This window comes from Melanaphis sacchari, unplaced genomic scaffold (genome assembly GCF_002803265.2).
Source record: "Melanaphis sacchari strain LSU unplaced genomic scaffold, SCAv2.0 Contig85_pilon_pilon, whole genome shotgun sequence".
NCBI lineage: Eukaryota > Metazoa > Arthropoda > Insecta > Hemiptera > Aphididae > Melanaphis > Melanaphis sacchari.
This window is the reverse complement of record NW_020271605.1, coordinates 2,130,611-2,157,839: the sequence shown is the minus strand read 5'-3', so window position 1 is coordinate 2,157,839 and position 27,229 is coordinate 2,130,611. Positions and strand designations below refer to the sequence as shown.

The 27,229-nt window shown below is 35.3% G+C and overlaps 1 protein-coding gene across 1 annotated transcript in view; it reads left to right on the top strand.

Annotated features, from left to right (window-relative positions):
• LOC112602287 (paired box protein Pax-5) overlaps positions 1 to 27,229 on the top strand; it is a 67,750-nt gene that overhangs the window by 26,421 nt on the left and 14,100 nt on the right. The window contains exons 4-5 of the mRNA XM_025350281.1: positions 18,567 to 18,732; positions 22,237 to 22,434. Coding sequence (XP_025206066.1) covers positions 18,567 to 18,732; positions 22,237 to 22,434 — 364 coding nt within the window. The remainder of the gene's footprint in view (positions 1 to 18,566; positions 18,733 to 22,236; positions 22,435 to 27,229) is intronic.

Here is a 27,229-nt window from a genome sequence, read left to right as displayed (position 1 = left end):
TGTGTAGACGAGCGGTAAAGGATGTCAGACCAGTTAAGACGGTGTGATTACACAATGAAACTGTATTCAAGGCCGTTCCCATACTACTACTATTATGATTAAAAATATCATGTTGAAAAGGGAACGACTGTCCAAAAACGGCTTTCGGTAAACGTGAATTGTAGAAGAAAATAGTGATGGTCTGTTGTGTCTGTGAAAAAAAATAATAAAACCAATTTTCTAGCGTTCGCATCGCCGTGTTTACGCACCTACTGTCGTCACTGATGATTCAAGAAGAACTCCCACGCTTAAACACGTATAACATAATATTAACATACAACACGTGTATATGAAGTAAAATGCATAACACGTGAAAAAAGTGAAAAACCCGCTGCAAGTTTATCGCGTGACCGTTGCGTTGTATTGCGGAAATTGGCCATATCCTCTTTGCAGACGAGTTTGCTCAGGCGCTCTTTGGAAATAATAACGAAATGGCATTCGTGTGTTCGAGAAGCTCGATAAATATCGGTGAAAACGCGGGAGAAAATTCATTCAAAACAAGAGTATTATTATACGTACCACGCCGTCGAGAACTGCAATGTTTTACAAATTACCTATATATAGGTATTGAATATTATAATATATAATATATTGTATTTACTCACACGCACGGGAAGTTTGTACACCAACTATATTAATCATAATAATAATACGTCATATATACATATATATATATATCATCTGTGTGATTCCGGTGGTATCACATAGCTAAAAACACATACAAATTTCTAGTTCCCTCCACCCCTTCACCGGCCAAGGACCGCAGCGACGATACATGTCTTGTCCGTGAGTGCACGTCCCCGTCGTCGACCGGTGTCAGTGGCGGTGGTAGCGGCGGTGGCTGCTGTGAACCTGCCAGTCAGCATGATCAATGTGGGGCATATCTAATGAACCATGCGGCACGAATTCATCTACAATGCTTTTATAGTGCAGCCGCCGCCACCGTCGTTCATTGAGTTTTATACCGACGTTTAATGTGTCCGAGAGCCGACGACGTGTGTATATCCACCCAGTGTTTCGTTTATAATGTTTATATACATTATGTTGAAAAAAAAATAAAAAATAAAAATAGCGGACGAATTACTGTCTATATGTGCAGTAGCTTTCAATACGGAAAAAATTGGTTTTACATATTTTCTTTAATTGAAAATCGTCTATCACTATTAACAGATCCGTCAAAAATTTATTGTACCTATATAATATAGCAATTAAAATGATTTTACCCCTTCTTCAAACATTTTTTTTTGATTTTTGAAAGAAAACATACGACTCCCTGCAATGTTTGGTGTTCCCCAAGAACTGTGACAAATTTTTGAAAACGTTACTAGTATGTTAGTAATTTTAATAAGTTTTCCCACAAGATAGATGAACCATGAACGATGGCAGACATTGTGGAGCCAGGAGATCATATTGATCAGCTGACCGAACATTGTAGTGATTAGCAACGGTCGGCGGTCACGCATGGTTCCCTGTTCGATCCATTCATACATTTTGTTTCTTCTTCTTCTTCTACTTCTTCTTCTTACCAGAAGCTGCTCCCGGTGTTTGCTATGTATGATGTGTACAAACATCCCATTCATGGGTGTCTTATGCTACCGTTGTCGTCGCGTAGTGTGAAATAGCTTCGGGCAAGGTCTCAGCCGCGGACCATTAACTGCTACACTGCCTCCTAAACAGAATAATACCGGTTCGGTAACTGAATCGTCGTCGTTATAATATGTCTGCGGTTTGTTTTTATTTTTCCCTCCCATTTCAAACCGACTCACTGTGACAGTATTGAATTCAGAACATTGATGAATTTCATGCGTCGATTAAAAAAAAAAAATGTAATAATTGAATGTATACCTACGTACACGGGTAATTATAAAAGCGATATTAAAATATTCAATGCTACCTTAATTGAAAATTGGTTGGTAATTTACGATATTGATGATTGTCACCGACAACATAGAATATTATAACAGACTCCAAAGAATATTGTAAAAATAAATAATAATAATAAAATAAAAACAGCAGTGAACAAAAACCGAAGAAACTATCTATATTATTTGTGGTGACTGAGTATAGTGGCAGATTATAAAACCGATGACCGACAGCAGTTCATTGTGGAAGGACTCTGCTGGTAACCTTGGATCGACCGGACGCTGTAATGAGCGAGAAGTCGGTGTTAAAAACATAACCAAGTTTCGAAAAATACCACAAAAATTTTAGTCTGACATCATAAAAAAATGAATACATTTATTTAATATATGTATAAATATAGAAAACAGTTGCATCATAACCTTGATACTATGCGTGTGGTGAAAACAATAGGTTTCCACGTTCTGTAGTAATGGGAGCGATTCCCATCCGACCCTCTTCGACTTGCATTAAGTACATCGTTGTCCTTGACATCAGTCGACTCGAGGTTAAGACCTAAGAATTCTGCAAATTGATACGCGTCCCATATGAATACATGGTATTTTCGAAGTGGCATCTATGATGAAAACGACCATCCGTAACTGTGAAGAAATTTAACTGAACTAAATAGTTTTTGAAACTCATTAATCAATATATATAGTAACTATGAGGATAAAAATAATTGTCCGCTGTAACATTGTAATTCACATTAAAAATGTTTCTTTAGCAAACTCCCCAACTAAATTCACTATCGTTTAAGTCTGTCGCTTTTCTATCGATATGAAAAACAATGATTTTACGCCTTGTATGTGGTCTCGAAAGCGAAATTCGTTTGACCGTGGGACCATGTCAAATGTGCGCCACACATAAAAAGCGAATAAATCGTCTACACGCAAAATCGGAAAATAGGAGAGGGGATTCAAATTATATTAAATGTCTGTGGATTCTAAGCCCGGAAATGACGTCACTAATTAGGGTGGGGTTTCCGATATGCATGCAATCATCTTGTATCCTATTGTTACCTGTTAAAAATGTAACCAGAATGAATACCTCCTCCCTCCTATCCACCCCACACCCGTTTCCACTACGGCCCTATTCCACATCCACTGGCGATGACTCTCTACACGCCCTACACTGTGACGAACCGATTACAGTACGCGGCTTCCTACAAAAAAAGATTTGCCGACGAGATGGACTAGTCGATTAGATAGCATGGTGAATATACCGCAGACACACAAAAGAACGATATTTTATTACACATTATTATTATACCGACGATTTATTGAATGTGTATAATGTATATTGTAATAGTAGAATAACACATATTATTATTATCATCGATATGGATAACGAAACTCGAGTTAGGATGATGATATATGATCATATTATTATTACATGAGAATTATAGTAGGTAACCATATAACAACACAATTAAAAAAAAAAAAAAAAATTGAATTTTGCTTTAAACTAAATTTAATTAAATTTTCTCGATATTCAATGGTTTGCAAAAATATTTCATTTTAGATTTACGTATCTTATTAATTATTATTGCAGTTGAAAAGCTTTTCAAAAAATAAACTACAATAAATAATAAATATCGCTTACTATATTATTTATAATAGTTATACACACAGTCAATAAGTGACGTACGTATATATGACATAAAAAATAAAAAACACATACACACACACGCGCGCACGCGCGCACACACACACAAACACACACGCATACATAGACACATACGATACTTGTGCAGTACTGGGCGCGGAATGAAAAGTAAAGTCAACGAATAATATAGTCGAAAACCATTAGGACGGCGTACGAGTTGATTGATGATCGGTTCATCGGAGGAATGTTCATTGACTGGGTAGGATGAAACGGAAGTGGCCGTGATTAGCGCGTACGCAGCGTTCTGACCGCAGTCGCACATCGCGGCGGCAATTGCTCCTCCGCGGCAGTAGTAGTCTGGACAAAAAAATAAACCTTTTTTTTTTTTTTTTTTTTGTATCACACACACTCACACAAAGGAAATACACCTATAATAAGTATAAAAGTAACAATGAAATAATGTTTGTTTTGTTTTACATTATTCAATATATATACGCCTGTAATACATAAGACAGGAAACGGGTACCTATATCAACTATACAGGAAAAAAAAAAGGAAACGACACCCAACCACGGAGGTGTTCTTGGAATGTGAAGGTAGTACTTATAAAATAGAACGTTTTCGGTCACACTTTTCAATAACTTTTTTATAATGAAACTCTTCAACATAACTACTATATAATAATATAACATTGGAAAAAATAAAATCCCAGTTTTCTCACAACTACAATAACATAATTGTAATATTCTTTATAGGATAGCCGTACGTTTTTAATGCATATGTAAGTATAATTTGCGCGACAAACATTAATTAAACACGATAAGATGGCTTTTGGATAAATAAAAGTATTTTTTAAATTCTCATTCGATGATATTATTTTTAATGAATTGACTCAACACATCGTTAGTTTGATGGTCAAACTGTACAGTCAGATCACAGCAAACAGAGTTAAAATCATAATTTGATTGGAATCCGTGATGACAATTATTACCTACTACTATTATTTTTTTCATCGCAGATATAATATTATATAATATCTCTAAATCTCTTTTAATTCCCACGATTTCGATGTAGATGTTTCCGATGAAGACGTTCCTTTCCGTTATACACCACGACTATGAATCCTATACATCGGGTCCCTGCACTTAGACATATGTATATAGATATTACGCGCATGTGCGGCGTATGAAATGTCGATTTGTCTACGCGATTCGCGTGCTCCGGGCAGAATAGAAGAGAAAACCGTGTCGTCACTACCGCCGACAGTCGTGACCGCCGTGTTTTTGGAGGCCCATTACAAAACGATCAGCCGGCGCAATAAAGACCTCACACGAAATAATGAAAAATAAAACGGGGTCCTCCCCTTCCAGCCACCTCCTCCACAACCACCAGTTCTTCTGCTGCTATGTTCTCATCTTTTACGGATTATCCGAAAATTGCCCCGCAATCAATTATCATTACCCGTTTTCGCGGCGGCGACATGACTGAGAGTGAACGGACGTGTTATAATAAAGTCGGTAGCTATATAATATTATATTATAATAGGACGCGCGCATTATTATTCCGTAATTTTCTTCTCCTTTATACATTATTATTCCTTATACCAACTACACAGGCAAACAAAAATCATAAAAATATATAAAAGCCGAATCAATAGAGTGTGGTGCAATTGTTTCCCAGTGTTAACGTACAAGAGAGGACTGTTGCAGGACTATAGGAGTATTATAATCACATAATTACGTACGAAAACTGATTTATATTTTACTGAAAAATTATTGTTTGTAGATATTTATTTATATAAGATATTTAGATTTTTATAACGTAAATGTATTATTTTGTAAACGTTTTTTATTATTTTTTTTTACGAGAAATTCTCAAAAAATATTGTGATCTATAAATAAATTGGTTATAATTAGTACTTAATTTAAAGAATTTTATTTTTGGTTTATTCAATATTTTGGATTAGCGTAAGAATAAATTATCATCAACCAAAATTCGTAATATTTTTTCTTGAGAAAAGCAAGAACGGTCCTAATGATAATTTATAATTATTAATGTTTTTGTGGTAATATTATCAAAACACAAATATATCTTGAGTGGAAAATGAATACTTAGTATTTGTAATTATTTTGTGGATACCAACCTGTGTATTAGTATAATTTTTTCAAGTTGTTTTTTTTTTAATTTTTTAATTTTTTTATTGACATTTTTTTATCTTGCACGATTACTCGAGTGCCATTTCCGAGAAAATTATTGCTTTTAGTGAATTACCAAATTCCATGTGCTACTGGTGACCCTTCGTTTTTCCAAATCAACGATATTAATCAATTTCCAACGCAAACGAGTCACGTAGTACAATGGAATGTAAGTACATACATCTACGCGACAGCAGTGGAATAATAATAATAATAATAAAAAAATGCATCTAATGAAAAGAGAAAAAATATCGAAAATCGATCGATGTTTTTGTTATTATATTATATTGTTTTGGTACTGAAATCATCGTTTTTTCGAAACACCACGGGTAACGTTCCGTGACACCTGTACAATCTGCCAGTGTGGGAGTTCCAAATTATCTAAAATTTATCACAATTATTGATTGTTTCTAGTTCGACCAATTGGTCACACTCTGGCGGTGTATAAAGATTTAAGTGTAATAGTGATTGATATTATTATTATTATTATTATTATTATTATTAATATACAAAAAATCTATTAGTTAATATTCAAAGGTATTACTACGTTGTGGTGGGAATAAAGATTTTTTTTCATATCATTTTTGGAACTCTACAGAGACCATAATACATGATATGCGGAGTTTCTTTTTACGATCGCCGATATTAGAGTGATTCAGAATTTATGTATTAAAATAATAAGTGAGATTACAAAAACAAAAAAAAAAATGCATCTTTCGCCTTTTCCCATAAATCGATTTGTAACATCTCAAAGCTTTTCCACTTTGGCAAATTACACCGGGGAGTGAAGGAAAAATATAAAAGAAAAAGCAACGGAGAAAAATAAAAGAAAAAGGTGCGTGCGTTATGTCTTTAGGCCATAACAAAAGCCAAGGAAAAATAACTGAGAGAAAACGAACTTTTCGTAATGGCGCAATAAATATCTAGAAGTAGTATATGAGAAGGGGTGCGTATAAATACATTTGAACACAGAGGCGTGGCGATGTGGTATAGGGTGCTAGTGGAGTATCGTCGATTTTATTATTATTATTATTTTTTTTTTTTGTTTTATTTTCAAAACACTAAAAATTTAACATTTTAAAAACTTCTACGAATGGTAAGATATTTTTTTTGAAATATATAGTAAAGAAAAACAATTTATTTGAACGTTTTATACAACCACTGTTTTGATCAAGTTGAAGTATCACTGGTTTCGCCTACTCAAACGCTATTTGCTTACAACATTGACAGGGATGACATATTTTAGTATCCTAAAACCGGTCAGGCGCTAACATATAATATTGATTATCTTATTAATTTTTGTTTACTACGGCCAACACATATATTTACCAAGTTTTTAAAATTATAATATTTATTTACACTAGAAAACAATAAAATAATAATCAAATGTAACTTTCTTATTCAAAACTCTAAAAACTTATAGAATTAAACTAAAAAAAAATTGGTTAACATTTTCAATCAATAAACAATTCATTTATATTGACACATTCAAAATGTAATTAAATAAAAAATTTAATAAACGAATTTTGACAAAAAATAATAATCAAAGTAAATATACTATTAAAACCAAATTTACTTTAATTTTTAAGTACGATCTATGATTTAATAATGATAGTGATTTTAGTTATTTAAGCACTTCATTTTTAGATTAACACAAATATATAATTAAAAGATATTTAATTTATATAATATATATACTATTTTATAAAAAAATAATTTTAAATAAATTTTAAACACGTTAAATTGAGAAAAAAAATACTGTATTTGATGATTTTTTAATATTATATACGATCTATACACTATTTGTAAAATAAGCAATATTTTTATTACTTTTAAATGTTTATATAAAAACTTGAAATAAGAAGTTATTATCAAGGACATTACCATCAAAGAAAATATATTTATTGGATGTGGTGTGTTTTGATATAAAATCTGAAAGCATCTATAAATAATCGCTAAGGCCAGGATTTATGTGCACTGAATATTTAGTTGGAATAACTAATAACAATATTATCGTTGAAATTTAAATATACATATTATACAGTATTATAAAAATAATGAATTGTTTCATTGTTAAAATGCTCTAAAATTATACTATGACCATCAACAATTAATAAATGTCATAATAAATAAAGTACCTATTACATATTCTCCCTAATATATTTATTACAAAATATGGTAATTATTTATATTTAATACTTATATGATAAAATGTATTACCATTTAAAATGTTTTTTTTTTTACATAATACTTAAAAAATACTATGTACATAGTATTTAATATTTTATTATAATTTGAAGGTAATTGTTACCTACTTAAGTAAAACTAAAATATTATTTTCAATGATTTATTGTTTTAAAAATTGTTTAATGAATATGCCACACTTTGTCAAAACGTGATGTATGTTTTTTGATAAAAAATTCTGTTGAATTTGTTTATATTATACATTTATACTAAAATAAAATTAGTAGAATAGAAATTAAAAATAATATTGAATGATAGTTTTAATAATGATCAATACATAACATAGGCATATAGTATAATAATTTGTCAACATTGTCTCAATTTAAAATTAAATATGTATAACTTGTGTATTAGAATTATAATGTTGAAGTAAAATCTCGGACGAAAATAAAAATGGTTTCTGTAGACATAAATAAATCAGATTAATCTCGGCTTGCATAATAATGTTATTTCGTTGGTTCAATTTGGATAAAATATTTATTTCGTTAGTATTTTTTTGTTTTTGTATTTTCGGGCACGTCATATTATTTTGAAAATGATAAATTCAGCAGCACTTCGTTCTCATCTCTCGCTATAGCTCATGGCCCGCAATGTGCACGCAACTGTGAAATATGACCGTGTACCACCGCCCGGCAACCCCGTATATATTTTCGATCCGGTTTTCTACTATTATACAACAGAGGTATTATATTTTCTGTTTTTTTTTTTTTTTTAATTTCGCGGACCGTCGACTACCCCTTACCCAGGGAGTCGTGATTGATTGCGCGCCGGTCTCGCGAATTATATTCAAATTTGACCTAACACACTACGACGACAGTTTCATTAGAAAACCCCAACGGAGTTAAATCCAACTTACGATACTCTTTTAATAATAATAATAATAATAATAATAAAAATAATAGTAAAATCAAAGGCCAAAGTGGTATGACAGTGATGAATCGCGACGATCGTAATCACCAATCATAAAATAAAGATGCCCATAAAGAAAACAATAAGAAACTTATTCGTTCATCCATGAATTAAAATTTTTTATCAAAGTAAAAAATTCCATTAAAATCACTAGAATTCGATTTTGTCCGAACTATCTTTTGTTTCTCCAAAATCGTCTTAAAATAACTATGAAGAATAAAAAAAAAAATACAAAAAATACAAAAAATCTATTAAATTATCCAGTACGGATCTTATACATAAATATACATTTATACATTATTCGCGGTTAGACCATGTTTTCGTCGAATATTTCAAAGGCTAACACCTATGTGTGTGTTTGTATGCGTATGTGTGTGTGAGTGTATTTTAGAGAGAGAAAAAGAGAGTAACGGAGGTCGTACATTGCTCGTACCGGTGAAGTTTCAAAGTGTTGCGACCATAATCTGCAAACAGCATTGCGGGCTTGTGCGATCCTTGATCCTCGGACCGTGAACGGCCCTCCGCGGTATTATTTATTTCTGCGGTTGTTTTCCGAGGGATAATCCAATCTTGAGAAACCGGGTGTATAATAAACAATGCGGGGAGCTTTTTAAGTGCTTTCCGCCCACAACAGCCTTTATCTTTCCGTCTACCCCGTATCCTCCTCACCAGCATCTCTACAAACCCGCGTATACGCATCCCCGCCTGATGTTCTCCATTTCTTTCTCCATCTCTTTGACGACGGTATCATAAAACGATAATGGCAAAAATACAAGCTCGATTCTACTCCCGCACCATCACCACCACCACCACCAACGTCTCATCAGTTAACCAAACTCACACCGTTACTTTGGGTATACATACATTTGATGTATATCAACAGTTTATTTATATACACACATATATTTATGATGTGTGTGAGTAAAAAACTTAGCAAACCGCCACTCTCCTCCGTCGTAAACCACTTTTGAACGTATAAACCTTCCCACCGTCTCCTCGGTCAAAGCAGAAAAAGCGTTTTCACAAACCCTAGAATTAATTTTTCCTTAACGACGAAATTTCTACGGCTCCCTACCCCATGTTTCTTTAATGGAGTCCTATAAAAGGCTTATTTTGCACTTTTGTACCCGACTGAATGAATATTATTATAAAACATATTAAACGAGATGCGAAATATGTATTATCAAAGTTAGGTTTTGAAACATTCATAACATCGTTGTCGTCGAGCTTATGAATCTCTTAACAATTATAGGTATTATATATTTTTATTTCTATATATATATCATTTATTATTATACGAACAAATAATGCGAATACTCGGATAATAAAATGTGTTGAAAAAAATAAACCAACATAATGCGATGTTCGTCAGTTAATTATAGTGCCTTAAAAAAATATACTATAATTGATTACAAACGTTTAGATATTAAAATATGTTAAGTATAAATATTGTTTTTACAGAAAATTATCATAATGAAATGTCGTTATCTAGGGAATTTTGATCAAAACAACAGTTTAAAAATTATTTTATTTTTTGAAACTTTGGCCTAGTTACTACGACTGCGACGTTGACAAAAATAAATAAGAACTAAGCTTATATAATATCTATACAAATATGATTCATTAAATATGTATGTTTGCATTATATATAAGTACGTATGTGTGTATGCGATAGTGTACATGTATACTATCTTAAGGCTTCGCCGTTCGCTTTTTCGAGCACAAGAATAAAATATCATACGTAGTGTGGTGGTGATATATCGAGGGGAAGTCGATGAGATATTCCAGCAAACTTTGGAATCGTGAGAATTTCCCACCAGGTTCTTTATTATTATAGCGTCTTCGTCGTATACAATTGAAGAGTAGTGAGTACGAATGTACGAGCTGAGGAAATACGAACAGAAAACCGGACCATTGTGGTCGGCGACCGGCGTAATCGATACCCTACTGGCCATATTCAATTGCACTTGTGTGACAAGAGCACTGTGAGATATTCGTGATTCCTGGACACACCCGAAGGCACAAGCCGCTCTGAAATCGAAACTGCGATGCAACCTTCGTCGTCGCTAGGTGTCGTCAACGACGAACAGTACATGTTATACTAATACACGTGTAATGATATAACATTCGTATAGTCTTCGATTTCTTAGGCATGATATTCAGAATCACGACGTATACGTCGTACATGTGTAATATCCTTATTTAATTGAAGCAAATGCGCAATTCAATAATATTATGTACGCGAAAACAATACATTGCATATTGTATGAAATAGGTACCGACAAATCGGACTAAGATAATATTATTAGATTCGAAACGGTAAGGTAATGATATAAATATTATTATTATTATTTTACGCCAAAACGAGTTTCGCCAAACTACTTTGTTTGTATGTAGTATAATATCGTGTATGAACAACAATATTTTATTTAATATTTTTTTTTCACCTGGGATCAATGGTAATCGTTTGGTAAACATCCGACAGTAAATAATATGTAGTTCAAAACACTTATATACATATAAATGCATACTACATACCTATATATAGCAATGTATACTCTTATGTACATACCCCATTATAGGTATTCGTTCGTCGGATCCCTCTTTCGGTAGCTGCTGCTGTCAGCTGCGTCACTGCTATTATTATTATTATTATTATTTATACCTGATGCATCCTAACACACCTTTTGCAGGCTTTTACGATCAAGTGCCCCCCTCCCCACACCCATGATGTACTCGCGCCGATTTACAGTTCTTCGCCATATCCCTCTCGCTCAATCTCGCTCGAGTAAACGAACCTGGCGTTTAATCGATAGGATATATTATTATATATACACGGTTGCCGTCACACATATCATGTATACCTCCTGTATACACGCCGCGCGGGGTAGCCGTGACAATCCCGAATTTATTAACTCCCCATTGTGCGCGCCGAAGAGAGGGACACACAAACACACAACAATATAATAATAGTGTTATACCACCGACTTGTGCAGCGTCTGAAACTGCGAGGGACGTGGTTGACGACGACAATGTAAAGAATTTTCGTATTTTATTCTCTTTTCAATGTAGGTAACGTTTTCAAGTTTTTTTTTTTTCTTTTATGACTTTCTGACATGACGACAATTGCCTCGTCGTCTTACCTCGTCGCTATACCATACACGCCGATCATAAAATATTAAATACGGTTTCGTTCAATGCGTTCGTGGACGGCAATATGTTTTGCCGGCGCAAACACGGTGACGTTTAAGTATTGGTTCAAAGGCTAACCACCACCGCCGTCATCGGCGACGCTAGTCGTTCCGGTAAACCGATCATCCGCGATCGGAATTTAAAACATCGGCACCGCTCGACTCTGTTTCATATTTATACCACACAATGATCTAAATCCGTACCATAACAATTAATAATAAGCGCCGGCGTCGTTGATTTCAGTCGTAGTATAACGTTCGTGTATTTTTGTTTCGGGCGTTCCCTAACCCACAGTACAATATTACACATACGGTACTATATAACACCGGGTTTGACCTAACTCCCTGTCTACGGCACATAATGTACTTGACGTCTACTGCAGCGGCACACGATGGTCCGCGCAGGGCGCAGGGCCCGACGCCTCCACCGTGCAACAGCGTACGCCCCGACGGACTCATCGCCGTCGAGTCGGCCACCCACATGGACCGCGGCACAGCAGCCACACACATAGGTACACACGTCGTTGCACATCATTAACCGCAGCGCACCGCACACACGTCACACGCGGTTCCATCGGCGCGCGTGTTAAGTAGCGTTTTTCACGTGTCGTCGTGTGACAATCGTCACGAGCGTGCGACAAATTCGCGTCGGGGTCAGCCGTGTGAGACCAGCCGCCGGTGGCGTGCGTGCGGGCAAAACGAAATGTGTATAATGATATGTGAAGAGGGAAAAAAATGATTTAAGCGTCACACGTCGTTTAACGGGTCTTTTGATGAGCGGTAGAGGCGGCCAAAAAGGCACTCGCCGCCGCCACACGCAAATCATGTAATGTACGACGACGCAGCCGCGGCCGATAAACGATTGACGCCGCCCGCGGTGCCGCTGCACCTCCGCCGCCTCGACGTCACGGACGATTGTGTGCGTGCGCGTTGTACTCTATATACGTTTATTGCGAGCACCGGGCCAGGAGGAGGCGTTAAGTTATAAACATTTAATTACTGCAGCAGCCGAACGGCTTGCTACGCGCTCATGATTATTCAAATTATTTTTCTGTCGATTTTCTCTCCTATGTAAATATATTATATATTGACGTGAAAAGGCGAATATATATAGGTATGCAATAGCCTTTAATAGTTTATACCTTTTTTTTTTCTTTGTACGCGTCATAGTTATTCGAGTAGGTGTGCGTGTACATCTATTGTATATCAAAGCTCGATTCGAAAAAAAAAATTCTATATATATATATACATAATATGTCGTATATTGTATATACACGTATGTGGTATGTTGTACCTATATATGTATATAAACGCTTTTTTGCCTTATGTGTGGCATTTCGATTGGCATTCCCCAAAGGAACCATTACACGGCACAAAGGACGAGCGGGATGGAAACAAACGTTTTGTAACCCGTAAAGCTTTTGCGGGCGCGGTTTAATAACACAAAAAGCTCTGTGCTGGCTTTTTCGACTTTTGGCGCTTATTAAATATTTACGGCCCCACTACCAACCGTATACGTATATATACATATTATATACTATATATGCGTACGACAGAGTGGAAAAGTCGGGAGGAGAAACAGAGATAGAGTGAAATGGTGAGGGTGACGTTCGCGGAGATCGAGAAGGGTGAAAAAAGCGTACGTAAAGCGTTTTCGGGTTTCCGGTCCGCCCATTGGCCAATGGCAAAGGGTCCTACAGGAACCTCCACGCGGCACATGCGTCATTCACCACCACTCTGACTTCTCTCTGGCAATACACGGTGGTGGTAGAAAGGATTTTTGACGGGGGCCCAAAAAAAATCAAAGTATGCGCCGTCGTGGGGTGGCTCCAACGGGGACAATTTCAAATATTTACGAAACCCACGAATTCGGCACGCTTCAACGCGGCAAATAAATAAAAAATTTTCTTCTTCATCACATAAACCGAATGAGTAAATAGGATTAGAACTCACGTAACGAGAACGTGTGCAGTGCAATACGATATTGTAATACAGTCGTCTGGGTTAAAAATAAAACTAATGGTGAAAGATTCATCGACTATTGTATTAATCTGTAACCTTACAAACTATACTATAATATAATACTATTTGTAGCTAGTACAATTATAGCAGGTATAGAGAAATTATTTGAAGTCAGATTTTTCTCGTTCACACTTTCGTTAAAAATCACACAATCGAAACTTAAAATCATTTTTTTTTCTTATTGTTATGCGCGTTTATTTAATTTTTGCTGTCTCTTTCCGGCGTCGGCGGCGGCGGTGGCAATTGTGTGCAATAATATCATAATATTATGCAAAAACAGATAGAGATAAAATAGCATAACATAATAATATACAAGAGGATAAAAAGATGAAAAATCAGACTCCGCGCCAATGTGGTCGACGGGGGTGTGCGGGGTCAACGGTGGGGAGGTGGCCGTCCCCACCGCGCAAATCCCTTTGTCCCGCCCACCGGCGGCGGCGGCATATAGGCACCACGACGACGACACGGCCGCCGCCGCACATAAGCCACCCCGGCCGGTCGTCGGCGACGGATACACATATTGTGCACGTCGTCGCGCGCGCACACACGCACACCGTTAGTCGTGCTCGTCATCGTCTCGTCTTCTCGTTGTCTCTAAGTCTCGTAATCGTCGTCGTCGTCGTCGTCTCACATCGCATTCGGTCACAGGACTCACTACCCTTCCACCTCAAAATTATACTGCACCCCCCCGCGACTCGTGTTTGCCGCGTGCGTGTTATGTGCCGGCATGGTGTTAGGCGGCGATTCCGTTGTCGGTGAACTCGGCGCGGCCGCCACCAAACTGGATCCGTCTTGCAATATAGGACTGTTCTCCGCGCTCAGGCCGGCCATGGACCTGTCGACGGCCGCGTACCGGTACAACCAGAACATGATGGAATACTACACGTGTAAGTACCGCAGCAACCGAGTGTCTATGACGTTATAGTTTCTCAACGGCGCGTACACGCCGGGAAATAAACGCTATCGTAACTTCGTAGATCCTTTATCGTCGTCTCTCGTTTCGTTTGCATAATCAACTGCACTAATAACATAATAATTATTAGATAATATGTATAAAACTACTCGTCTGACATATAATACTTGAGCGCAAAAATACGTTTGACAGTATGTCCGAGCGTAGGTTCGTTCAAAACGTAAAATGCCAAAACGTCAACGATCCTTTCGTCTGTTAGGAGGCAATAATATATCGTATAGTATAGTCGTTGCACTGTACCAGCGCAATATTGCGCGCAGGCATTGTGACAACACTCGTATTGTGATTCAAGCGCAAACACGCATAAGCGTGGTGTATTAATTATATGTGACGTACACTTAAATATTTGTCGACGAAAAATGTCATATTCCAGCACCGTCTGATGTTAGTGCGCCCGCGATTACGTTGTTTTCATCAACTACTTAGCTGAAGACCTTTATTATTAGCTTAAAGCTTAAACATAATATTGACTTTGGATCGTTTCATTGATCGAATCGATCATTTGTGGTCTATAACACGCGATTATTCGTGCGCGCACTACAATTAATACAATCGTGTGTTGCCCAATGATTGTCGAATGTCCGTCAACCGGGAAGACGGCAATAGTGATGTCTTACCCGAAATATTGTAGTGTATTTGTTTTAATTCTGCCGTAGGTACACGAGCACCAATTAGCCGGAAAAAGCGCTCGGGCTTGATTGGCACAACAATAATACTACGTGTGCAACTCTCCTGGCACGATATTTGGTACCGTCCAATTAAGATTTCTTCTCGGTCCATTCGAGTAGACGACAACGGCTCTCGATTGTCTTTTTTGTATCCCAAAAATAAAAGATTTAATTAACCACATATTACCAAAACTGCCGCTGTATGTGGAGAGCACAGTTGAAGCTATTTTTGTTGTTCATCGCTTTTCTGCGTTTATCATGCCCGTACGTTTAAATTTAAATTTTATTAAAACTTTTAAAATTGTTCAGGCTTTACTTATAATTAAAAAACAAAAATAAAATTGCTTTTTTCGTTAATGTATTAAACAATACATTAACATGTCATATATACAGAAAAGAATGATGAATGTATTGTTTTATACATTCATCATTCTTTTCTGAATAATTTAATAATATTGTACAGCTTTTAAAAATTCAAAGAAACTGGTAGATTTGTCGTTATGTATTATTTGATTTCAAGTACAAAATAGAAAGTTTAAACAACCGATATTAAGAATATTCTTTTTTTTTAATCCAGTAAGTAACCGAAGTAATTCGTTGTAATATCAATAATGATATCAACATGATTATATTTCAAATACGGGGCCACCAACATACACATTGCATACACGTCGAGTGGTGTGTGCGCGTGGCCCTTTAATCGACACTCGATTCTATAGGGTAGTTTCATTAAAAGCAACAAGGGCGAGTAATCCCAAAGGGCCAAACACTCTTAACAGGGATAAAACTACAATCTCCGTGTTGGAAAAGTTACTGATTGTTTTCGCAACAAAAACCAATCCAATGTGGGCAGTTTATCTTTTAATGCACACTACATGGTGTGTTTTTTACGTCTATATCAACCACTGGAGTACACGTATTTTATTATTTTATTTTTTTAAATTGAATCGTACACGCGACTCGAAACGGCAACGATGTAAAGTTTTGTTAGAGATAGCTGCAGACGCTGCAGTACCTAAAAAATAAATTTAATTAAATTCACATCATTCGTTATACGGTACAATATATTGTGAGTACAATATTGATGTATATTATACTTATCTTATGCCTATTCTTGTTTTAACATTTATCAACTATTCCGGTTCTCTACGTAATTTTGCAGGATTTTTTTAACGTCAAAAATAATTTAGTGTTATATAAAATTGTGTTGTATAATTATTATAAAGACGACTCGCTTGATGTACCGATACCGCCGCGGTGTAGTTACGCGAGGTCGTGAGTCAAGGGCCCTTTACCGAATAAACATTGCAGTTGTGTAAGCCGCGGTGTAGAGGTACAGGTATATTATTTACACGTATAAATATAAATTAGCGAAGGTTTATTGTTTTCACGGCGGTGCGGAGACTCGAGAGCCACAACATGTCGACCCTTAATAGCTACCGCCCTCTTAACCCCGTCGTCGGTACTTGAGGATAATCTGCTTAATTCGTCGGCCGACCCCCGCAAAGCCCCAAATGAGATTATCTCGTTAGACCATCTGATACGCGCGCACACGTCTGCGGGTAGTTTTGTTTGTAATCGTAAACGCCACGTACCACACCCACAAACACCCACAAACACACAAATATCTACACACACGCGCGCGCCCGCCGTTCTAACGACCCAGCATGATAGATTTTTCGTAGGATATGCATTATTATTATTAGTATATGTGCGGTATTATATTATTTTGTCGGCCGGCCAAACCGGACCTTTTCACACTTTTGGTCCGTCCGATTCGGACCGTACGCCGACCGCTACTCATTTATTGTGTGCTCGTTGTAAACAAAATGATTGTATTAAACCGCCGCACGCGCCCTCGCACAATGCAGGCAGATGTTTTAATTAAAACGACGAGCTTTAATTATTTACCCGCAAATAGGAGCTCAATAATAATAATACCGTAGGTACGTTATTAATAGTCATTTAATATTGTGTGCATATCGCCTATTACGGATACCGCCGCAAATATTGTTTTTCCGTACGCCGCGGTAAACTGAAAAATCGAACATTATTACTTATTAGCCATCGCCCATCACTCATAGCCGTTTCCGCCGTCAATCTTCGAAACATTGTCGTCGCGGTCCCGTAAATATTATACCGCGGTCGCGGTAGCACGACGTATGTATAACATCGTCGCGTCTAGAACACGTCGCGATGATGGGGATAATAGTCGTCGCAGTGTAACGATTTCGTGTGAAGTGGACGTTCGGAATGTATATTATATACCTGATATTATAATATTTTAATACGTATAATATCATAATACTTGCGGGTAGAAAACCGGGACAATACGTGATTGTGGTATATATATATATAATAATAATAATAATACATGCATACGCGCTACGATCGTTCGGCGTATAATGATACTTAGGCGTATGTGTGTAACAATTATCGGTTTTTGGTGATTTTTTTTTTTATACTCAACGTTTTGCGGTGTGGTAAAAGATACATATTATAATATAAAATATGGTGTGCGCGATAATAACCTGTGTAAATACGCGAAGACGGCGCGAACAAAAGAATAACGCGTTGATCGAATCGTCGTGTACCAATACGGTTATACTCGTGTTGAGGTACCTATACAATAATATTATTATGTATATAATACGCGATACGTATTATTATTATTGTCCCCGCAGTATGATATATTGTAATACATATAGCTAGTATAATATAATGTTTAATACTTGAAATCGATCCTTTTGTTTTGTATCTTCGCCAAGGCTATTTAACGAGTACACGCTAACAGATTATTATTTATTGTCGTTCGCAGGTCACGGCGGTGTAAATCAACTGGGCGGAGTGTTCGTAAACGGCCGACCGTTACCGGACCTGGTCAGGCAAAGGATAGTCGAACTGGCACACAACGGAACCCGGCCGTGCGACATATCCAGACAGCTTAGAGTCTCTCACGGATGCGTTTCGAAAATCTTATCCAGGTAATAATTATTACAACGATAGAAAATTGTTAATTTTTTCCAGTTGCTTATGCACTTATGTGTATTATACTACTTAATACACCATTCGATTGTTCTGAGATTTCGTGCCGTAAAAATACTAAATATTCTGCAAGCCCGCGGCTTCGAGAGCTCTACTGAGCTTAATAAATTCTAACGTATAAACGTATATTTTTAGTATTCATTACACCAGAATCATTTTCATAAATCTAGTTACCTCTACTGCTACATCGCATTAAAAAAGTTCTAAATACTTGGATGTACCAAGAACAAGCCGATTATTATGCATTCGATTAAAAACCTTTTAAAATAAACAACCAGCTACTTTTTGTGATCCTATAAGGACGATTTCCTTTCTTTTCTGGTATTCATATTTATTTTTTTAGTAATGTTCAATTCAATATATGAAACAATTACTATAGAATACCGGAACCAAGATAATGGATCTACTCTTTCGAGCCTCAACCGCAACCGATGTCCGCGGGTTTTTCCCCCGCTTCCGGTTCTTCCTGGGACAATATCGTCCCTGTATAATATATTTATATACATTTATATTGTATTTGTTTTTTTTACAAACGTACCCTAATAAAATAGAGAAGGTCGTAAAAACCATGTCGCCGCTATTAATTTTTATGTTACTCTCCCGTTCTCTCTCACCCGTACATTCTATACGCGAATCTTTTTGCCATTTATTTTTTTTTGTTCGCGGAAACGGGTTACGCGTGCTGGTATATTACATGCATTATGCATTAAGGCACAAGTGGACCTACCAAAAAAATATCAAGTACGCAAACTTCATATTGTGTCTATACGCATAACACAATACAAGCGTGTATATTATTTCACGATAGAAATACCCCAAATTCGATTTAAAAATATAAATTGTCTACACATAATTTATATGATAATACACCGTAATCAAACGCGTTTGGTTTTCAAGTATACAATCAATGTCATGCGTAATATTTTCACGCTATTAATAAGAATCGTCATCAAAGTTATTCGTATGCATAATAATAATATGATTGCGATAAACTTACGTTATGGGTGCTCGTATAATAGGTATGTACGTGTCAGCCAATCTCAACTGTTAGAACTCGATTGAAACCCGGCGGAAAATAGTGTTTGTTCTACTATCAAAAATAATTTAAATATCATATTTCATACACATTTTCTGAAATTACAGCGTAATTTCAGAAGTTTTATTGTATAAATTAAATAAGTTCTGATAAAATTATGTTAAAAGTTCAAAAATGCGTGCATTTCTGTACCTGCAAGTACCTATATATTATTATACGTATACGTATATTAACAACGACAAAAAAATTAATTTACAACAACCGCGGCGAGAGAACCTGCATACTCGTAAATATAATCGAAAACTATTTCTCTCTTTTATTTTATTTTTCTTTTTTTTTTTGTATTTTAAATATAATATACTGCCACTGCGTCGTATTATATTATACGTAAACCGCTCAGTGTATCTCCCATCCGATCCGTTTCTTCCGCCGCCGTCTCTTGTCCCTCGGTCGCTGCAGACTCTGTCGCAAGTTTCCACCCGACGCGAGTTTTATAATAACATTAACCGCGGCCGCGTGTATTATATCCGTGCGGCGGCTTCTGGGAAGTGTCACCGCTTGCGCGCGCGTGCCCAGGCTAAGTGCAAAATTGAGTTAACTATATACGCGCGATCACGCGGTGGTGTATAATACGGTTTTAGTTCGGTCGGCGGTGGCAGACCTATAATAATAATAATAATAATAATAATAATATACGCGACGAAATTATTATATTGTGTATGGGGTCGGCGGTACGTATATATATATATATATATATGCATTTATAGACCACGGAGGCAAAAACAACCGTGAAAAATCGCTGTATACGCCCGTCCCGCGAACAATGATTCTCGATTATATTATATATTATTAAATATGATTTCTAACACACGCGCGAAAGGGTTGCCCGTCGACGGGCACCGTGTATAATATTGATAAATTCGTGAAAACCCGACGATGATACATCCCACGGCGGTTTCGAATCGAAATTTTCGATCCGCTCGCGCGTCACATAATATTATAATGTGCGTATTAGGTGCGATGATGTTTTATTTTAATACGTACTATTATACTAATTATCGTGCCCGAACGTATGTACGCGAAACAATATTAATTAGTAATTGTATCACATGAAGTTTTAGTGATGTGTATATATATATATATGTATATAGGTGTCGCCAAATGTGAAATACACTGTTGCTCATAAAATATAATATCTTAACAATACGATATTAAACACTATAATTTTTTATCCGTTGATTTTGTATGAAAATGTGCTCATACGTATTTTTATTCGGTATAGTATATACTATACACTACGATAATAATATTATAATACGTATATCGTGTGGCGGTAGCGCAAACGACGGCTGGTGACCTGGTCGACGGCTGGTTCGGTTCCGACGGGGGAGGGGTGGGGGTGAATTAATAATCGTATCTCGCGCCGACCGCGCGTCCAAGAATAATATATTATTTTTGAGTCGGTGAAATTTTTCGGATAAAAAAATGACTTAAAACTCTTTGTGATATGCATACACCGGATCGTATTTTCGACTCTCGTGATTTTGGCTCAGGTGTAGACATTGACAAACTGCTATGTACTATAAATACCACTTTAGATACGGAGATTTTGGGGTCGAAAAAAATACACCGCTTTAGAAACACAGTTCTAATTTAACGACTCGTTTGTTCCAATTAAGCTGCTCTGAACTTTGCGTTTTTAATGCGTTGAGACAATATTGTCAACACGATCACTGCGGCGTGTTAATTGAACCGTTCTAATAGCAAGCTGGCTAATTTTCCCTAGCAGTTATGGCTTTTTTATTTATTTTTTTTTTTTTCAAGTTTTGTACATTATTTTCAATACTTGGACTAAACAGCGTCAGTAATATTAACATTTCACCGTGTTCCACGCCCGGCATGCAAATACTTTTCAGCGTTGTTTTTAAAAGCACCGGAAACAATGGTCGGACCTACATGAATAGACTAAAATCTGCATTTTCTATAAACTATACGCGGGACGTAGAAAGGACGAAAAAATTACAATCTTCCAAACACAATGATAATATATAATATTATGTGTGTGTCTGCGTATATTATTACTATAATAAATAAACACTATATAGCTCCTTTGTTTTAAAACGGGATCGTGTCCCGGAAGTAGGGCATCTTCATATGCATATAATGACCAACGGTCATTTTCCATATCCTGGTGATATGACCACCGTCGCGGGGAGAAGGCCTTTCATATGGTAAAAAGGATGCATTGTTTTTTTGCAGCACTCAGAGATGTGCCTTTTGCGGAAAACCAAATGCGGTGATCACGAACTCATAATATGCGTGTTCACCACTACAATCATATAATAATATAATATAATGTAATATTATATTATATGTTATCGAATATTAAAATTTTTCTCATTTTCAGGTATTATGAAACTGGTAGTTTCAAAGCCGGAGTTATCGGAGGTAGCAAACCCAAAGTGGCTACGGCGCCTGTTGTAGATTCCATAGCAAACTACAAACGAGAGAATCCTACTATGTTTGCTTGGGAAATCCGAGACAGACTGTTGGCAGAAGGCGTTTGTACTCAAGACAACGTACCCAGCGTTTCGTCAATAAACCGGTAAGCAACATTTATTATTTTAAAATACACGACTATAGTGTAAATATCAAAGTATATTATAACTCAGAGTACTAAAACATTAATAAAGTAGATATTTGAATTATAAATAAAACAATTGATTAAAGAAAAATAAAAATTTTACTTTGGATTTTTAAAATTAGGTTATGTTAGTTTTCAAAGTTTATTAATATTTGATTATTTTTTTTTATTATTTTTTTTGAATAACGCTAATATTAATATCCCATTTGTCAAAAATATTGTTTTATTCCCTTTATTTTAAATTCAACAACTTGTTTGATTAAGATAAAGACCACTGGGTTATTACAGTAACTTGATCGAGGGGCCATTAGAGATTACATGATTAGATGGTGATAGAAAGCAATAACAATAAAAGGGTGTAACGCCCGGGGATTGGAATATGAATGGGGGAGGGGGGCTGGTAGTGTATGTTTTTATTAATCGCAAAGTAGCAGAAGCGACTGCACCCGTGGGATTCGATAGCGATTTAATAAAATTCCTTGCCAATACTACACAATAATAAATATACGTATGTAAAAATATAAGCGCCTGAAGCAAGAACATTTACTATGTAGCCAAGAAGCGGATAGCGCTATACATATGCCGACAAGTGTATCTATATCTAATGAAAGTATAAACATTTTTACTTTTGAAGTCCAACATGGTTGTACAATTTGTCGGAGATGTTAAAATTACTGTCCGATTAATAACGAAAATAGTAGATCAGCTTATAATATATAAGTAACTAATAAATAATATATGCGAACAAATCAAAAGTGAATTTATAAAATTCGTCATGGAACTAAGAACTAAGAAGGATCTACAGTGAAAACGACAACGGGAAATTACGTAACAATTTCTTGACGTCGAGAAATTTCCAATTCAAATTACTGATAAAAACCAATACCTACTATTATATTATTTATATATATGTATTAATTATATAAAATAAAATAAAACTAATATCACTCGTAAAAAATAAAATACTGATAATATTTTTGTGAATATACGAAACAAAGTTAAAAAACTTTTCGAACAATTACATAAAAATTAATTTATACTTCGCTTTATTGTTTAAATAAAAATACATATCATATCATACAACGTATATTTATAGTATTTTAAAAATAATTATTAACGTTCATCAGGAAATAATTTTGTATTCTATGATAAAATACTTACTGGCATTGTAAAAATATTCAAATATTTTTAAGTCTAATAAAAAATAAAAAAAAATTTAGAATTTAATCGTTACAAAATTATATGATATTATTCATTATTGTAATTATTAACAATACTAATGATATACGTCCAATCAAGTATAAAAATACTCATGAAAACACCCCTTACTGTAACTCGATACATGATAAAATAATGTTCGTCGACGTTGTCTATTTAAAATATTCAGTGCTGAAAAAATAAAACCAGGACTAGACCTTTGAACGTCGAATAATACATAACACATTACAATGTTTAAGCTTCACTAAACTCGCATTGTTATCGATCATCGTCGTTGTCGTCGTCCGAGGCTGTTAATCATTGACGGCCAGTCGAAACGGAAAGACCGGCGGCGGCGGCACATCTGTTATGCTGCAAAAATCATCGGGTCGTGTTATTATTATTAATATCATTATCTTCATAAAGTCGCGCGGAAACGCGCAACCTGTTGTGTGCATTTTTCACACCCTCGCACTTCATGTCAGAGAGGTCTTTTTATTCCAGTGGCGGGCGCGCGCCCCGAGTGTATATACAGTTTATACACACACTCAGTGTACACACGCGTACATACGGCTATTTATCATTTCCGTGCGATTGAGTCGAAAAAGGCTAATCTGAAAACGATAACACTCTGTGCACGGAATCGTGATGACTCGATGACTCAATGACCCGTCCCTCGCTTTTAACGACGCGCACCATCCGAAAATCACATTTCACAGTGGCGAGTTTCTATGTAACAGCAACAGTAGTGGCGTAAGGCGTTCAAATCGAGCGCGAGCGAACGAGTCAAAACACCACATGCACGACGTTGACACGTTGCTACATCGTACAAACAAATATCATAAACAAATCGTACGAGTGATACAGTCTTATCATCAACAAGTATAGGTAATACAACAGTCGACAACACTACATGGTCACAGGAGCTGTTTTGGCGGACACGATCGAATATGGCTAGAGCATATATAATTGTGTGTGCGTAAAAGAAAACGAATGCAAACCATGTATAATGTGTACAATACATATATATATATATGTGTGTGTGTGTGTGTGTGTGTGTGTGTGTGTGTGTGTGTGCTTAAAGAAAATAAAACAAAAAAACACTTTTGTCGAACGTAGTCGTATATGTATATACACGCGCACACCGACACGGAAAATGGGAAAAGAAACATGCACTGGATTCTTTGCGATATCGATCTCTCCCTTTTTTTTTCTCTCGACCCTTTGAGCAGCCATTCACCCCCGTCAACGTCTTCTCTTCCAACCCAAGTCACTTTCCTTGACTTCCTCCTTAACGCACACACGCACACACGCACACACATACCCCGGCCATGCAGTCTGCCCGCCGCCTTGCGTTCCAACCGGAAAACTGTGGAAAATTGTACCCCTTTGGAGTTTTTCTTGTGCGACAACATGCCAGAATCTTTGCGCATATTATCAGTCACTATGTAATACCATACAAATGCCGTATGTGCGCTTTACACTGTTTCCATCGGTTGTGGGTTTTCATTACTCGATAATAAAAATAACGCCGTGTCTAATGACAGCGTACTTGTGGTCGAGATGATAATCTACCCCAAAAACTAGCCCTCTCCCCGTTAGAACGCTTGTGAAAATCCAACGACGATGGTTTATTAAATGTGACAAATCGACCGAGGGCGAGGACCGTACATCATCACAAGTAAAATATGCAGTGATCCTAAGATGTTATCAGCATCACATATGTCGGACATGTAGCATTTCAAGCATCGATCTCGTACTACGGCTATATTATGCAGTATCCAATGACAAAGTAACGCGAAAATTGAATTACCATATTCATTATATATTTATATCCCGTGGCGTACAAATATATAGATCGATAGTACCATATTATATTATATAGGTATCTACTCTCGACGAGAGAGCCGAATATTAATATTGGCTCAGTTGTGTTTTTTTTAAAAACTATCGTACGTTTCGTACACGAAAACTGGGCTCTGAGCTGGAGGGGAAAATAATAAAAACACACGTAAGCACAATGGCGTTTTCCAATCTTCCCCACTCCGGTATCCACACGAAAACCGCAGATTTGCCACGGTAAACTGAACCTGCGTCATGCTAAACACTTTAACAACACTATATAACCACAAACGTCACACCACAAAATGTGTCCTATAGTGTCCTATAGTGTCGCAATAATATGGCTGAATGAGTACAACATGCTCGAGTATTAAATTCGTGAAATTTTATTCTTGTACAATACATGAAATAATCAGGTACCTACTATATAGTAATATAGTACACCATTATGTATACATATACTGTAATCTTCCCACTATGTATACTGTAGATGAAATTTATCCGTAAAAATAGTACCTACGATGATCTAATACATACATTATTTTACTAAAAATATTACAAAATTTACAAAATAATTACATATTTTGTCTATTAAATTATATTTTATTTTCAAGAAGTATTTTTTAAGTAATATTGTACTAATATTATGATATTTAACGAAAAATGTAAAAAAAAATCATCTCTCCAAATATAATTAAATACTTTAGATATTAAAAAACAATTTATTTTACTTTTAAACCGGATTACTAAAAATAGACATTGAAATGTTTTTATATCTAAATATAAAATAAATTTAAAATATCATATACTTTATAAAAAATTTATCATAACACACAAAATTTACAATTTACGTTAAGTGCAAAAAAAAATATATTAAAAAAATTAAAATTATGATATTATAGGAACATTTACGCATAATAATTATAGGAGTTTATTTTTAAATTTTTCATAATAGAATATAGCTGTTTCATATTTTTAAAGAAACTAGAACTGAATCGAAAGAACCATTATTAAAATAGAAACCTTTTGAAAAGTATAAAATTGAAACTCTATTAAAGCCGCTATTTAATATTTAATGACCTTAAATAAAACCTGATCTGATACTTAGAAGTTGACGGGTTTTCGCTGTATTCACAAATTATTTTTGATTATAATAAATGCTTTTTATACTTAAATTAATAAGCATTATTAAATTAATAGGTACATTACGATTTCCAACTAAAAAGTAAGAAATAACTAATAAATAATAATAAAATACAAACAAATATTATATTATTTTCTTACAATCAAAATAAGTATAAAATAAATTTTTGTATAGATCTATTAATTGAGTTTTTATTAAATAAAATATTAAAGTAATTATTACCAAAATTTTTACATTTTATATTCATATAGTATTTTACTTTTTAAGTTAAATTAATTAATTAGTAAGTATTACGGTTTTATTCTGATATTAACCAATGTCATTATTTTTAAGAAGCAAAATCTATATTTTTACCTTGATACTTTTAAATATAGGTATCTATTTACATTTAAACCAAACCCACATCATAGAATTAAAACATTTTGTAGTGGTTTTATAGCAACAATAATTTTAATTTATGAATTTTATAATCTAGGTTGATAAATTTGTAACATTTACAATCATATAGGTATATATATTATATATGGTAATTTTATTCTTCGAGCTATCGCCATACCTTATATATATATATAT